This window comes from Vipera berus (assembly GCF_964194415.1).
Source record: "Vipera berus genome assembly, chromosome: Z".
NCBI lineage: Eukaryota > Metazoa > Chordata > Lepidosauria > Squamata > Viperidae > Vipera > Vipera berus.
The window spans coordinates 60085685-60101217 of NC_138205.1; the positions used below are offsets into that span (position 1 = coordinate 60085685).

At 40.1% G+C, this 15533-nt stretch overlaps 1 protein-coding gene across 4 annotated transcripts in view; it reads right to left on the reverse strand.

Annotated features, from left to right (window-relative positions):
- Nucleotides 1–15533, reverse strand: part of EXOC3 (exocyst complex component 3) — a 97266-nt gene that overhangs the window by 27137 nt on the left and 54596 nt on the right. For all 4 annotated transcript variants that reach the window (XM_081345337.1, XM_081345338.1, XM_081345340.1 and 1 more), the window contains exons 5-8: nt 12474–12591; nt 2722–2847; nt 2096–2196; nt 1515–1625 (exon numbers count right to left, since the gene is read on the reverse strand). In XM_081345337.1, coding sequence (XP_081201463.1) covers nt 1515–1625; nt 2096–2196; nt 2722–2847; nt 12474–12591 — 456 coding nt within the window. The remainder of the gene's footprint in view (nt 1–1514; nt 1626–2095; nt 2197–2721; nt 2848–12473; nt 12592–15533) is intronic.

Below are 15533 nucleotides of genomic sequence, written 5' to 3' on the forward strand. Positions count from 1 at the left end.
CAACACAATACCTAATACCTTGGAAGGATCTTCCCTCTTCTTAGAACGAGTGGGTTCATAAACAACATATCAGGGTTCCTAGGTTGTTAAAAAAGTTTCACTCCCAGTATCCTGATAAACCTGACTAAACTATTTGTACTTTTCTCTCCCTGCTATTATTTTATGTTCTCTCCAGGTGGATCTCTCATTTTTAAAGGGGGAGGGGCATGTCAGAATCCAGTCTTTCTATAGGCATGGGATTCCTTATTCTTTCTGGGTTCTGCCATTCTCCTGGGGGGGAGGGGGATGCTTGGGGCACTGATGTATGTTTCCTTTGCTTTGTTCCTTGCTCTATCCTCTGATTTTTCTCTATTGGGGTGAGAATGGAATGTGCCTCTGGCCATCACTTCGTTCCCATGGTTTCACACCTGCGGATTGGCCTGTTTGGACCATCCAGATGGACAGTTGGGGTGGGGTTATTTTGGACTCTTTTGACTATATGATTTGCGTGGGAAACCCTCAGATCCTGCCTTCTATTCCTGCTCTCAATAAAGGTTCCTTTTGAAATGATGCTGTTTCAAGAGTTCTGCTTCCTTGGGAGGACTAATTGAGGCAGGTCCTTAAAGGTAAAGGTTCCCCTGCACATGCGTGCTGGTCATTTCCAACTCTAGGGGCCGGTGCTCATCTCCGTTTCAAAGCCGAAGAGCCAGCGCTTGTCCGAGGATGTCTCCGTGATCATGTGGCCAGCATGACTGGACGCTAAAGGCGCACAGAACGCTGTTACCTTCCCACCGTAGTGGTCCCTATTTTTCTACTTGCATTTTTACGTGCTTTCGAACTGCTAGGTTGGCAGAAGCTGGGACGAGTAACAGGTGCTCACTCTGTTACGCAGCACTCGGGATTCGACCTGCCAAACTGCAGACCATCTGATCGACAAGCTCAGCATCCTAATCCACTGAGCCACTGCATCCTTACATAAAGACTATTCCAGATGGAGGACTTCACAACAGGAATCATAGGACTTTAAGCAGCTAAACAAATACTCTCTTCCTCTTCAAAGCATTTTCATGATTAGAAAAGCTTAAAGATGAGAAGAGTCAAGAGTTGAGATGAAGTATTATGAATACTTTGCAAAATTCTATGAAGGAGGAAGGGCAATGGAAGATTCATGCAGAAGCAGTGAACTACATGTCTTAAAATTTGATCCAAAGGGCTCTGCAATGTGTTTTATAGAAGTTTTATAAGGAGTTTATATTGCATAATATGTTGAAAAGTTGTAGAAGCTGTTATAGGCAAAACAGTAAATATATTGTTCAATATTTAATAAATATTTCAAAAAGTATTATAATAAAGTAACAGCATAACTAAACTTTGAAAGTTTGAACATCACTTGTTTAAATAAATGTTGTATTTGGGAAGATCAAGAACTGCTACTTGCATTCACTTGCTTTCATCCTTCCCTGAATGTGTTTTTCCTTTTGTATAGTCCATTTATGTTTGTTTTTGTCAAATTTAAGTACACATGCAAAACTTACTTAAAAGTCTGACAGTTGTTGATTATGGCAACCATGTACTGGACATAGCACGGATGATACTGACGATTTCTTAAATGCTCCTCTTTATATAAATGTGCTTCCTCTTTATACCTGAATAAGGGAAGGGAGAACAAACTCAATGAGAAAAGAAAGTAAAATCATAATCATAATCATAATAAATCATCATCATCATCATCATCGGAAGGGACCTTGGAGGTCATCTAGTCCAACCCCCTGCTCAGGCAGAGAACCCTATACCATTTCAGAGAAATAGATAGAATAGATAGATTAGGCTTTAGCGATTTCCAGAGGGATACGTTTCTAGTGTATAGTTTCTGTAAAATTATTTAAAAAATTAAAAGTAAGCAAATCCAGTGGGTTCAGTCATAATTCACAGTGAGCTGGCAAACTATAAGGTTGCATTACCATTTGCAGAAAAATCTATACAGATAGTCCTTGACTTTTGACTTGTCTGTGACTGCATGTCAGATGCTCAGCAACCACTGTCTGTAGTGTCTGTGGTCATGTCACTGTGTTTTTACAAAGTTTCTCCCAAAAACTTCTGGTAATAATAATTTTACCTGTTAAGAAAGGAACTCATTTGTTGAAGGCACAAATGCAGCACTTTTATTTTCAAATCTTCACTTATCTGAGTAGCCACCTGAAGATTCTGTTCAAACATCTAAAATTAGAAAACAATTAGCTAACATTTCAATGAGAATTAGGCAAGTTTCCTAGACATAAAGATGAACAATATATTTTTCTCCTGCCATTATAATTTGAGTTACAAAATTCTGCTTGTGCTTCATCAGGGGTGTCACACTGCCGGCCCATGGGCCGAACGCATCATCAGGAAACTGTGCCCACCCATTTGCCAGCAATGGAAAAAAAGTGCCGATACATTACATGACATCGTGAGTTTGACATCTCTGTGCTACACGAACACATTATCTACATTTGTTAGTTGAATGTGCTGGGACATGAACAATGGAATAGCAATAGCACTTAGACTTAGATACCTCTTCATAGGCCTTTACAGCCTTCTATATAAAAATCTCCCAAGAATCTTTAGTAAAACAAATTCAAAAGTTCCAATCTATTTTATATTTTATATCCAATCAGAAGGGTATAACTCTTATCAATACTTTGTATTTTTTTAAACTTCTTAAACTTGACTTAAACTATTTACATAAAAATATTGTTATACCTGAAATACAATAGCTGGGAGTGTTGTTTGATAATATCCATCCTGATCTGTTTCTGGTTCATTTTCTTTTAGCCAGTCTTTTTTATCTGTCTCCAGTGCTTTTCGTAGCCAGCCTATAATGTTTGACTAGAGAATCAAGAGAATGTTAAATCAAGAGAATTTTTTTTTGTTAGTACTGAACTGATGCTAGAAATGATCCACCTGGAAGTGCCCCAGTCCATATGAAGCACAATTCTAATTTCCCATATCTTCATTGATCTGGTCACCATTTTTACTTTCAGATAGTATTTACCTATTATTGAAAGCTATCCTGTTTAAAGCCCTAATCAAGCCCATTTTTCTGAGATTTCTTTTTTCTGTACAGCCCTAGCTGGAGCCAGTCCACATTTCAATTTTGTATTTGACTTGCTGGCTTAATCTCAATCAAATTTACTCTTTTTCTGTCCATTTTTAGAGAAATATCATGCTAATAAACAGAAGACAAATTCTAATGGGCCTGAAGAAAAACAGGTTTATTTAAAAGGCAAGACAACAGAATAGGGAGCTATATTTCCCGAGCAGAGTTTCTAACTAGGACACTGCCCCCAAAGTCCTGCTCCTGGTCATTTGCAGTACAAGCCAATTTCATTGGACACATCATGAGCAAGTGCTCTAGAGCAGGGCTTTTCAACCTTTTCACCGATTGTACCACTTTTAGAATATGGCTATATTCGAGTACCACCAGTTGCCTAGCAAGGTGTCACAAACTTGATGACCAAAAAAATCCGGAAAAAAGTGATAAACTACAGGTAGTCCTTGATTTACAACAGTTCACTTAGTGACTGTTCAAAGTTACAACAGCACTGAAAAAAGTGACTTATGAACATTTTTCACACTTATGACTATTGCAGCATCCCCAGGGTCATGTGATTTACATTCGGATGCTTGGCAACCAATTCATATTATGATGGTCACAGTGTCCCAGGGTCATGTGATCCCCTTTTGCAACCTTCTGACAAGCAAAGTCAATGGGGAAACCAGATTCACTTAACAACCGTTACTAATTTAACAACTGCAGTGATTCATTTAACCTGCAAGAAAAGTCATAAAATGGGGCAAAACTCATTTAAATTTCTCCCTTTTATATCCTCTCTTCTCTCCTCCCCTTTTATATCCCCTCTTCTCTACCCCTTTATATCTTCTCTCCCCTTTTATATCCTCTCTTCTCTTTTATATCCTCTCCTCTCCCCCTTTTATATCTTCTTCTCTCCCCCTTTATATCCTTTTCCCCTTTATATCCTCTCCTCTCCTTTTACATCCCCTCCTTTACCCCTTTATATCTTACCTTCTCTCTACTTTATATCCTCTTTTCTCCCCCTTTTATATCCTCTCTTCTCTCCCCCCTTTATATCCTCTCTTCTTTTCCCTTCTTTTATATTCTCTCCTCTCCCCTCCCTCCGTTTTGTTCCGTGCACCTCTAGCTGATTCCTCTTGCAGTCCCCTTCTCTTTCCCCCATTCTTTTTTCTCTCCCTCTCCTGCCAAAACCTCCTTTTATAACCACTCCTCTCCCCCCCCCCTTCTTTTCTCTTCTGTGTGCACCAGAAGCACCGATTCTGGGGCTTCTGTCTTGCTTCTGCAACCCTGTAGAAGTGCGCGCTGATACTAGGCTTCTGCCCAGCCCCCATAACCCTGAAGAAGAGCCGATCAGCTGTAGCTGCTCTTGGCGATCCTAGGCTTTGCTCAGCCCCAACAGCCCTCCTTCGAACTGGGGCATTTCCAACCAAGTTGCCTTTCCAACCAAGTTCCCTTCCTCCCTCCTTCTCTGATTCTTTCCTTCCTACTTCCCTCCCTCTGTCCCGCTTTAAAAAAAAACTGCCAGAGGCTTGAGGCAGAGGTGGCAACAGGCAGGCAGTGGTGGGTAAAGGCTTCCCCTCCCCCCTGTCATTGCCTCTGCATGGCAACAGCTCACCTCTCCCAGAACCGCACATGTGTTTGTGTGTGTACAAGCGCGCACATGGGGTGTATGTGTGTCTCTCACCCCTTGCAGCCCCACGCCCTCAACAAAGACTTTCTGCAATGGCAGGCTACAAAGTAATTTTTTTGGAATCCTTGCTTCTTTTTCTCAATGTTCCGCTGATCGCATCACTCCCTGCGCCCCTCAGCTCCCGCCAACAAGCCCCTTCCATCTCTGCTCCTCCCCTGGGGGGTGCATGAAAAAGACAGTGAGTGCATGAGTGCTGGCATCCTGGGAGAAAGGGAAGCATTCTCCTACCTTTTTCCTTTCTCAGCGGTCAACAGGGATGGTCAGCAGCAATGTTGGGCGTTAGTCTCCTCTTTGTGCACTCAGGGTGGGGCAGGGCAGCCCCTCGCTGGCCCTTTCTCACCAAAGCCACCTCCTTTTATATCCTCTCCTCTCCCGGAAGTGCCGATCAGCTGGAGCCCAGAGCTGATCCTGGCACCTCTGCAGAGCCCTGACAGCCCTGCAGCTCCAGCTGTCTCTTCCTTGGGCTTCTGCGGCGCTGCCACCGCTTCATCTCATTCCTCTCCGCCCTGCTACCACTTTGCGTACCACCTGCCTGGTGGCAAAGTACCACTGGTGGTACGTGTACCACCAGTTCAAAAGCCCTGCTCTAGAGCAGGGCTTTTCAACCTTTTTTTTTTTATTAAAAAGTTTTAACATACAATTTTTTCTTTAAAAAAAATCCCCCCTCCCCCTCCCTTCTCCCTCCCCCCCTACCTCTCCCCCCTCCCCCCCTCCCCCCCCCGACTTCCCAGAGCTAAATACAAGGTATATATAAAAAAACAATCATAAACAACCATATACTAACAACCATAAACTCTAAAATCCATCACTCTCTAGCTTATATAGGATAAAACAAACCTTAGTAATATTAAATATATATAGAAAACAAAAATAGAAAAAGAAGAAAAGAAAGAAGACTTATTCAAATGCTACATGAAACTTCTTAACCCTATACTTGTTCTGGATAAACTCAATCCATTTTCTCCATTCCATAATATAGCGTTCTTGCGAGTGATCTTTCAAATAGGCCGAAATCTTCGCCATCTCAGCCAGGTCAGAAACCTTTAAAGTCCATTCTCCTATAGTCGGCAGTTCCTCTTTCTTCCAGTACTGACCTATCAAGAGTCTTGCTGCCGTAATTAAATTCAACATCAACTTAATGTCCACAACTGTAGCATCTATAATTATTCCCAACAAAAAAAGTTGCGGACAAAACTTTATCCTCTGTTTAAAAATCTTCTGCATGTTCCACCAGACTTTTATCCAAAAGGCCTTAACCTTTTTACAAGTCCACCATATATGAAAATATGTTGCGTCTTCATCACCGCACCTGCAACATTTAGGCTGATAATTCGGATACATACTTGCAAGCTTTTTAGGATCTAAATGCCATCTATAAAACATTTTGTAAAAATTCTCTCTTAGATTTTGAGCTTGTGTAAATTTTACATTCCTCACCCAGATCTTTTCCCACGTGTCCATTGTGATAACTTCCTGGATATTTTGGGCCCATTTTATCATACAATCCTTAACAAGTTCTGTTTCTGAATCAATCTCTATCAACGCAAGATATATCCGTTTAATATGTGCTGGTCCCTGATTTCTGATTTGCTTTATCAAATTTTCATCAGTCATTGTAAAACCATTTTTCTGGTCTTCTTTCCACCTGGCCCGTAACTGAGTATATTGAAACCAATTTTGAACAACCTTCTCTTCTCGCAAGAGGCTATATGATTTCAAACACCAAACATTTCTTTCCAAGCTTAGGATCTCCTTGTACGTAGTCACATCATGTTTGAAACCAGCATGTATATTTTCTATTGCGTGTTTTGGAATTGCCTACAGTGGTATCTTACAATCTAACTTATGTCTATACTTCTTCCAAACTCTCAACAATGCCTGTCTTAAAATATGCACTCTAAACACATTGTCTACCTTCTTGTCATACAACAGATATGCATGCCAGCCAAACAACAAATCGTGGCCCTCAAGATTTAATAATCTCTCTTGTGTCAAATTAATCCAATCACTTATTCCTGCTAATGCAGCAGCTTCATAATATAGTTTAAAATTAGGCATTTTAAGACCACCTCTCTCACGAGTATCCTGCATAATCTTAAGTTTAACTCGTGGCCTTTTCCCTGCCCAGACAAATTTATTGATACCTCGCTGCCATTCCTCCAAATTAGAATCTTTCTTAAGAATCGGTATCATTTGAAATAAAAATAAAAATTTAGGCAGGACATTCATTTTCACTGCTGCAATCCGTCCCAACAAAGACAATTGCAATTTTTCCCAACTCTCCAATTCTTTTTGAATTTCCCCCCATAATTTTTCATAATTATTTTTATATAACTTTGTATTAGAGGGCGACAAAAGCACCCCCAAATATTTAACCCTTTTAACAATCTCAAATCCAGTTAATCCTTCTAAGAGAGCCTTTTGCGAAACTGTCATATTTTTGGCCAAAATCTTGGTTTTCTGTATATTAACTTTAAATCCAGAAACCTTCCCATATTGTGTTATTATCTCCATCAGGTCCACAACAGAGTTCTCTGGCTGGGTCACTGTAACAACCAGATCATCTGCAAATGCTCTCAATCTATAATCCTGATCTCTAATTTGTATCCCCTTAATTTTTTCCGAATTCCGTATTTTAACCAATATCTCTAATGTTAACACAAATAACAAGGGCGATAACGGACACCCTTGCCTTGTGCCCTTCTCAATATTACATGCTTCTGTCAGACTATTATTAACTATAATTCGGGCAGTTTGTTTTTGATATAATGCCCTAATCGGTTGTAAAATTTTTTCCCCAAAATCCATTTTATCTAAAACTTTCATCAAAAATTGCCAATTCAATTGATCAAAAGCTTTTTCAGCATCTAGAAAAATTAGCACCGCAGGGATCTGGTTGTTCCTTTCCAAAAACTCTAACACATCAACTATATGCCTCACATTATTTTTCATTTGTCTACCACTAATAAACCCCGTTTGGTCCCCATGAATCACCTGTTGCAGAACCCTCATCAGTCTATTAGCCAAAACCTTAGCAAATATCTTGTAATCTGTATTTAATAGCGATATCGGTCTATAATTTTTAACTTGAGTAACATCTTGGTCTTCCTTCGGAATCAAAGAAATAAAAGCTGTTCTCCAGGACGGTGGCACCTTTCCCCCCCTCTGGATTGTATGGAACAGTTCCTTTAACGGTTTGATCATCTCTAATTGTAAATTTTTGTAGTAAGCCGCAGACAAACCATCCGTACCTGGTGCTTTATCCACCTTCAATTCCTTAATTGCTGTAAAAATTTCTTCTTCTGTAATTAATTGGTTAATCTCCTCTTTTTGTATTTGCGTAAGAACCGGGATGCTAGCATTCTCCAAATATATATCAATGTCTTTTTCATTAATCTTCTCCTTAGCATATAATTTAGAATAAAAATCCACAAAAGCATCCTTGATAAGATCCTGTTGAAACACAACCCTTCCTTTATACTCAATTTTGTCTATATTAGAAGCCCTTTGTTTTTTTCTCAGTCTATAAGCTAACCATCTACCTGGTTTATTAGCGTTGCAAAAAGTATTATGCCTGGCAAACCGCAAATTGGTTGCCACTTGGTCAGCCATTAATTTATCAAATTGTCCTCTTAACAGTTTGATAGCCTCCTTAGTCTTCACATCCTCTGAATTCAAAATCAAAGCCTTTTCTTTTTCCTTTATTTCATTCTCCAGTTCTTTCCTCCTAGCTTCCACAGCACGTCTATGTTTATTATTCATATATATCAACACCCCTCTCATATAGGCCTTGCTAGCATCCCAAACCATGTCCATAGAGGTGCCCTTATTCATATTAATTTCAAAAAAATCCTTCATCCGCTGTTTACATTCTTCCACATTTCTCTGATTTCTAAACAAATTCTCGTTTACGCGCCATGAGCGCCTGTCTCTATTCTCCTTATCAATCTCTAGCCAAACTGGACTATGATCAGAGATAGTTCTTGCACAAATCTTCACCTTTTTGGTCCTTAAAAAAAATCATTAGTCAACAAAATAAAATCAATCCTGGAAAAAGATTGATGTCTGTCAGAATAAAAAGTATAATCCTTTTCCTGCAAATGTCTCTCGCGCCAGATATCTCGCAGTTCCAAGTCATCCTTCATTTCAAAAAAAGATTTAGGCAGTCTAGCATGACTTGGGACGCGCTTAAAAGCTCCAGCCTTGTCCATCTGTACATCCAAAACACCATTCCAATCCCCCATAAAAATAAAAGATTTATAATCCAACTGGGTAAGCTTTGTATAAAGTAAGCTAAAAAAGTCAGCTTGTTGTTGATTAGGAGCATATAATCCAACTAAAAGCGTCTTTTTACCTTCTAGCAGCAGCTCTATCATAACGTATCTTCCATGCTTATCTGCTTCAATTAAGTCTGCTGTTAAAGCACTTTTAACATAAACAACCACTCCATTTTTCTTATTCATTGCAGAAGCAACAAATTGCGTGCCCAACCTTGAGTTCGATAAATACTTTTGATCCGCAACCCTAATATGCGTTTCTTGCAAACATATAACATCTATCTTATATTGTTTTAAATATTGAAAAACTTTCTTCCTCTTCTGTGGTGAATTTAGTCCATTAACGTTCCAAGTTAAAAATTTAGTTGCCATGCAGATCATCCCAAAGCTCTTGGAGCACTGCTTTGATAGGGCTATCTTTTTTAGGCCGTGCTCCTCCCACTGCTTGGCTGTAAGTGCGTTGTGGAAGTACCATAGACTTCTGCTGATCTTGTTCTTTTATTTTTTTTTGATCATTTTAAAGCAGCACGCGTCACCCTCTGCTCTCTAGGATCATCCAAAGAAGTTGTAGCTTGATCTCCTCCAGCACCGTTCTCCTCTGTCTGTCCATCTTCAGCCTCTTGATGTTCTCCTTCTCCCGATCCCTTTGCAGCCTCCAGAAGTGTTAATGGGGTTGCTTTTAAAACTTTATTGTAAAAATCACGCGCTTGCATCACAGTAACCAGACGGTACCTTTTACCTTCATGCATCACCATCAACCCAACTGGAATCTCCCATCTGAACCTTATATCTCGTTGCTTGAGCTCTTGCACAAGAAATGTAAAATCCTTCCTTCTCCTTAAAATCTTTGGAGGAATTTCTTTTAGAACCAAGACTTCTTGATCAGCAATCACAACTTTAGCATCATAGGCAGCTTGTATAACTTCATCTCTAATTTCCCTTTTTGCAAAATAAGCCACCACATCTCTAGGCAACTTTCTCTGTCTAGCAATCCATGAATTCACACAGAACACTTTATCCATGCCTGCTTTTATTTCAGATGCTGGCTGATTCAATACCACTTCGAGAGCCTCAGAAACCAGCTGCTTTAGATCTTCCTTAATATTCTCTTTTAAGCCTCTAATTCTAACAGCAAACTGCATCTGATAATATTGAGCAAGACTCAATTCTCTATCCATTTTGTCTCTTAAATCTTCATTCTCCAATACTTTTGCTTCTAATGTGGCATTCTTTTGAGTCAAATCTTCCACTTTTTCATCCAAATCTTCCACACATTCAGCCACTTTATGCACTGAGGACAAAATGTCTATCTTCATCACACTGAACTTCTGTTCCATCCTCTCTTCCATTCTCTCCTCCAATTTCTCCAATTTCGCCTCCATCTGTGCAAATTTATCACCCATTGATTCCAAAATTACCTGGGTATGTTTTTCAAGAGCATCTTGTAAATCCTTCGATGTCAATACATCAGGAGGATGCAACGCCTGCAATGATGATTGTTGCACCGGAGAAGTTCCACCACTCCGAAGAGTTTTAGGGGGAGGTTTAGCCGCCATCTTTTACTTTCAATTGTGACGCACTTTCACTTTAAGTTTAAAAAGTCCATCAAGCTCGAGAGTAAAATAAAATAATCCTCTTCACCTTTTCCTCTTGTACCGCTCTGCCTGCTCTTTTTATTCCATAGTCCTTCCTTCAGGCAGGGGTGGTCGCAGACGCCTGGCTCTGCTCCAAGAAATCCGGAGCAGAGACGCTGACCAGCTGGGAGCGACCCAGGCTACGGGGGAGTTCGATCCTTCAGCCGCCCAAGCTCCAAGCTCAGGCGGCCCCGGAGAACTCGACCCCTACCTGGGGCCTCACCCCCTCCTCTTCTCCCGAGGAGGGGGCTTCAAATTCGCCCGAACAGCTGATCGGCGCTGTTTCGGGCGAAAATTACTCAGCTGAGCCGCGGGCAGCCCGGGAAGGCTGTCTCCGGCGCCGCACAGCCACCGGAAGTCCAGGGCTTTTCAACCTTTTGTACCACTTTTAGGACATGACAATATTCGAGTACCACCAGTGCTTAGCAAGATATCAAAAACCTGATGACCAAAAAAAGGGGGGTGGGATTTTGGACTTTACTGGTTAGATTCATTTATTGTTATAGAATTGGCTAGTTTATAATATTATGGAAAAGTAAAAAGTTGAGGTTCAATGTTAATGCTTCCTTCTACTGCAACAGATCAAGTCAGAAGTCAATGCCTTTTCTTTTTTCCTTCTCCCCCTCACATTTCTCTTTTTCTCTCACCCTTTACTCGCAAAAGTCTCTTGGTCTCTCACTCATTTAGCTCGCAAAAGCCTCTCACTCGCTCATTCACACTTTGCTCATTTACCCTCTGCTTGAGAAAGCCTCGCTTACTCACTCACTCAGCTCTCAAAAGCCTCTCACTCGCTCTCATTCAGTGCTCGTAAAAGCCTCTTGCTTGCTCACTCACTCAGCTCGCAAAAGCCTCTTGCTCTCTCACTCATTCACACTTTACTCACAAAGGCCGCACGCTCCCACTCTCTCTCCTCACCACTTTGCTAACAAAACCCTCTTCTCTTCTCTCTCTTTTACCATGTGTTTTTTTCCTCTTCCTCTCCCACCAAAACCTGCTCCTTTTATAGCTTCTCCTCTCTCCACCCTCCTGTTCCTCCTTTTCTCTTCCAGGTGCTCTGGAAGCTCCAATCAGCATGCAGCTGCTCGCGCAGATTCTGGGGTTTCTGCCGAGCCCTGCAGCTCCATCTGATCTCCTCCAGGCCTGTACAGCACCACTTTAGCTCGTTCCCTTCCCCACTACACATGGCTAGGGTTTGTGTACCATCTACCATGTGCTAAAGTACCACCATTGGTATGCATACAACCGGTTGAAAAACCCTGCTCTAGACCTCATCAACACAAAACAATGATCACTCATGATTAGGAAGGATGTCAGAGTCACCCCCAAAAGCCTTTTTTTTGTCTAAACTCTAATGATGATCTGTCAGCTCAAAAGGAGCCTCCATCAACACTTGCAGAACCACTGTTAAGTCTGATAAGAAAAAATAATGGACTAGTAGCAGACCAGAATGCTTGGATCTTTTGAGGAATCCAAGTATTACTAGCAAATGACTGGAGATATATTATCACTTACCAAAGCCAGAGCTTTTCCCCCTATGATTACTATGTAACATTACAATCTGTAATAAATCCTGCCTTCCAATGACAGACAAGAATTAACATATTTGTATTGGTTCACTCCTTTGTAGAATGAGAACAGTATTTAATTTTGGTTTGATGTGGAAAAAATGTACTTAAATTTATCTTATACTGGGAAATATTAGTCTTCCAGTCAATTAGGATTTTTTTTATTTGTATTTATATACACTGTTTCTCTTTTTGTCTGTAAGTTGCCCAATTGTCAAGATAGGTAGCATTGAAATTAGATGAATAAATTACCGTAAGAGTTGACATATATGTGCTGAGAAGTTCATTCACCACATCCTGAGAAAGAAGAGGCTGCAGAAAATTCACCTCCAATTCTGGTGCCAGTTCCAAATTTCCCATCATTTCTTCACTAAAATAAAGTGTACAGATAAATAACAAGTAAAATTCTAGGATCAATTTTTCTTTAGTTGCAAAAAATGCACCACACACGCCACACATGCACAACCAGACAAATAATGAAATATTTTTAAAAAGATTAAAATAGTAAACTCTAAATATGGACAGTCTAACAAAGCAATTTAATAATAGTTTTTTAAGCTGAAGTGTTAAATAGGCAATTGATGCATATTTTAGTATTTGCATTTTTAATTCTGCAAAGTAAAAATAAGTTTTCCTGAATAATTATTTGTGTTTGTGTTTTATACATGTACTTGGGAGTTAGCTAATTACATAACTAGAAATTCACAGTTAAGATCTCCTTAACTAGACTCCTAGATTTAAGAATTCAAAGCCCAGCTGTGTGCATATTTGCAATAAGATGCATGTTAAATTTGGAAGATTAATTATAATCTTCCAGATGTGGATTGCAAATAATTCATATATTTAGGAGATGAAGGAAGGAATAAGAGATGAGTAGGGATTAAAAGGAGCTAGAAGGAGGTTTAGAGAAAAAGAAAAACAGGAATAGAAGAGACTCAATATAGTTTTATTTCTTTATGTTTATTCTGAAAGTTTGAGTTTTAAATTTTGAACCATAGAAAAAATACAAGAAGCCCAAATCTTTTTTATTTAAGAGATAATCACCAATTCTTTGAATTCTTGTAATATTCTATCCAATGGAAAGAAAAAGTAAAGAGTACTTCATCCAGTTTTCAAGATGCTATGCTGCAGCATTTTTTAACATTCTCCAAACCAATATTGCTTCTTAACTCTTTCACACTTGAATAGTTTAAAAAAGAAAACTTCCATTTTTTCCCTTCTTACCAAAAATGTAAACTCCTTGGAAACAGAATAAACTAACAGGTAATCTTCAACAGTTCATTTACTGAATGTTCAAAGTTACAATGGCACTGAAAAAGGTGACTTTTTACCATTTTTTACATGATCACATGATAGAAATTTGATTGCTTGGCAACTGGCTCATATTTATGACAGATGAAGTATCCTGGGGCTATGTGATCACCTTTTGTGACCTTCTGACAAATAAAGTCAATAGGGAAGTCAGATTCACTTAACAACTAGGTTGTTGTCGTTAGTTGCGAAGTTGTGTCCGACCTATCGTGACCCCATGGACAACATTCCTCCAGGCCTTCCTGTCCTCTACCATCTTCTGCAGTCCGTTTAAGCTCACGCCTACTGCTTCAGTGACTCCATCCAGCCACCTTATTCTCTGTCATCCCCTTCTTCTATTGCCCTCAATCTTTCCCAGCATTAGGCTCTTCTCCAGTGAGTCCTTCTTTCTCATGGCCAAAGTATTTTGAGCAGTCAGGGTTGATCTCCTGTAGGACTGATAGGTTTGAACACCTTGCAGTTCAAGGGACTTGCAGGAGTCTTCTCCAGCACCATAGTTCAAAGGCCTCAATTATTTGGCGCTCAGCCTTTCTTATGGTCCAACTTTCACAGCCATACATTGCAACTGGGAAAACCATGGCCTTGACTATACGCACTTTTATTGGCAGGGTGATATCTCTGCTTTTTAGTATGCTGTCTAGATTTGCCAGTTTTCCTCCCCAGGAGCAAGCGTCTTTTAATTTCTTGGCTGCAGTCCCCATCTGCGGTGATCTTGGAGCCCAGGAAAATAAAATCTGTCACTACCTCCATTTCTTCCCCATCTATTTGCCAGGAGTTGAGAGGGCGAGATGCCATGATCTTGGTTTTTCTGGAACTCCCTAGCTTTCTCCATGATCCAGCGTATGTTGGCAATTTGATCTCTAGTTCTTCTGCCTCTTCAAAATCCTGCCTGTACGTCTGGTAGTTCTCGATCCACATACTGCTGGAGTCTAGCTTGTAGGATTTTAAGCATAACTTTACTAGCATGTGAAATGAGTGCAATGGTGCGATAGTTTGAATATTCTTTGGCACTGCCTTTCTTTGGAATTGGAATGTAAACTGACCTTTTCCAATCCTGTGGCCACTGTTGAGTTTTCCAAATTTGCTGGCAAATTGATTGTAGCACTTTTACTGCATCGTCTTTTAAGATTTTGAATAGGTCAGCGGGAATACTGTCACCTCCACTAGCTTTGTTGTTGCTCAGATTTCCTAAGGCCCTTTTCACTTCACATTCTAGGATGTCTGGCTCGAGGTCAGTGACCACCCAATCGTGGTTATCTGGGACGTTAACCTCGGTCTTGTACAGTTCTGTGTAGTTTTGCCACCTCTTCTTAATCTGTTCTGCCTGTTAGGTCCCTGCAATTTTGGTCCTTTATCATGCTCATCTTTGCATGAAACGTTCCCTTCATATCTCCAATTTTCCTGAAGAGATCTCTGGTCCTCCCTATTCTATTGTTTTCTTCAATTTCTTTGCACTGTTCATTTAAGAAGGCATTCTTATCTGTTCTAGCTGTTCTCTGGAATTCTGCAATAAATTGGGTGTATCTTTCTTTTTCTCCCTTGCCTTTCGCTTCCCTCCTTTCCTCAGCTATTTGTAAAGCTTCCTCAGACAGCCATTTTGCTTTCTTGCACTTCTTGTTCTTTGGGATGGTTTTAGTTGCTACCTCTTGTACAACGTTGCAAACCTCCGTCCATAATTCTTCAGGCACTCTGTCTATCAGATCTAATCCCTTAAATCTACTACTCACCTCTATCTTCAGGGATATGATTTAGTTCATATCTGAGTGGCCTAGTGCTTTTCCCTACTTTCTTCAATTTGAGCCTAAATTTTGCAACAAGAAACTCATGATCTGAGCCACAGTCAACTCCTGGTCTTGTTTTTACTGACTGTATAGAGCTTCTCCATCTTTGGGTGCAGAGCACATAGTCAATTTGATTTCTGTTTTGGCTGTCTGGTGATGTCCATGTGTGGAGCCGTCTCTTGGGCTGTTGGAACAGAGTGTTTGCTATGACCATTGTATT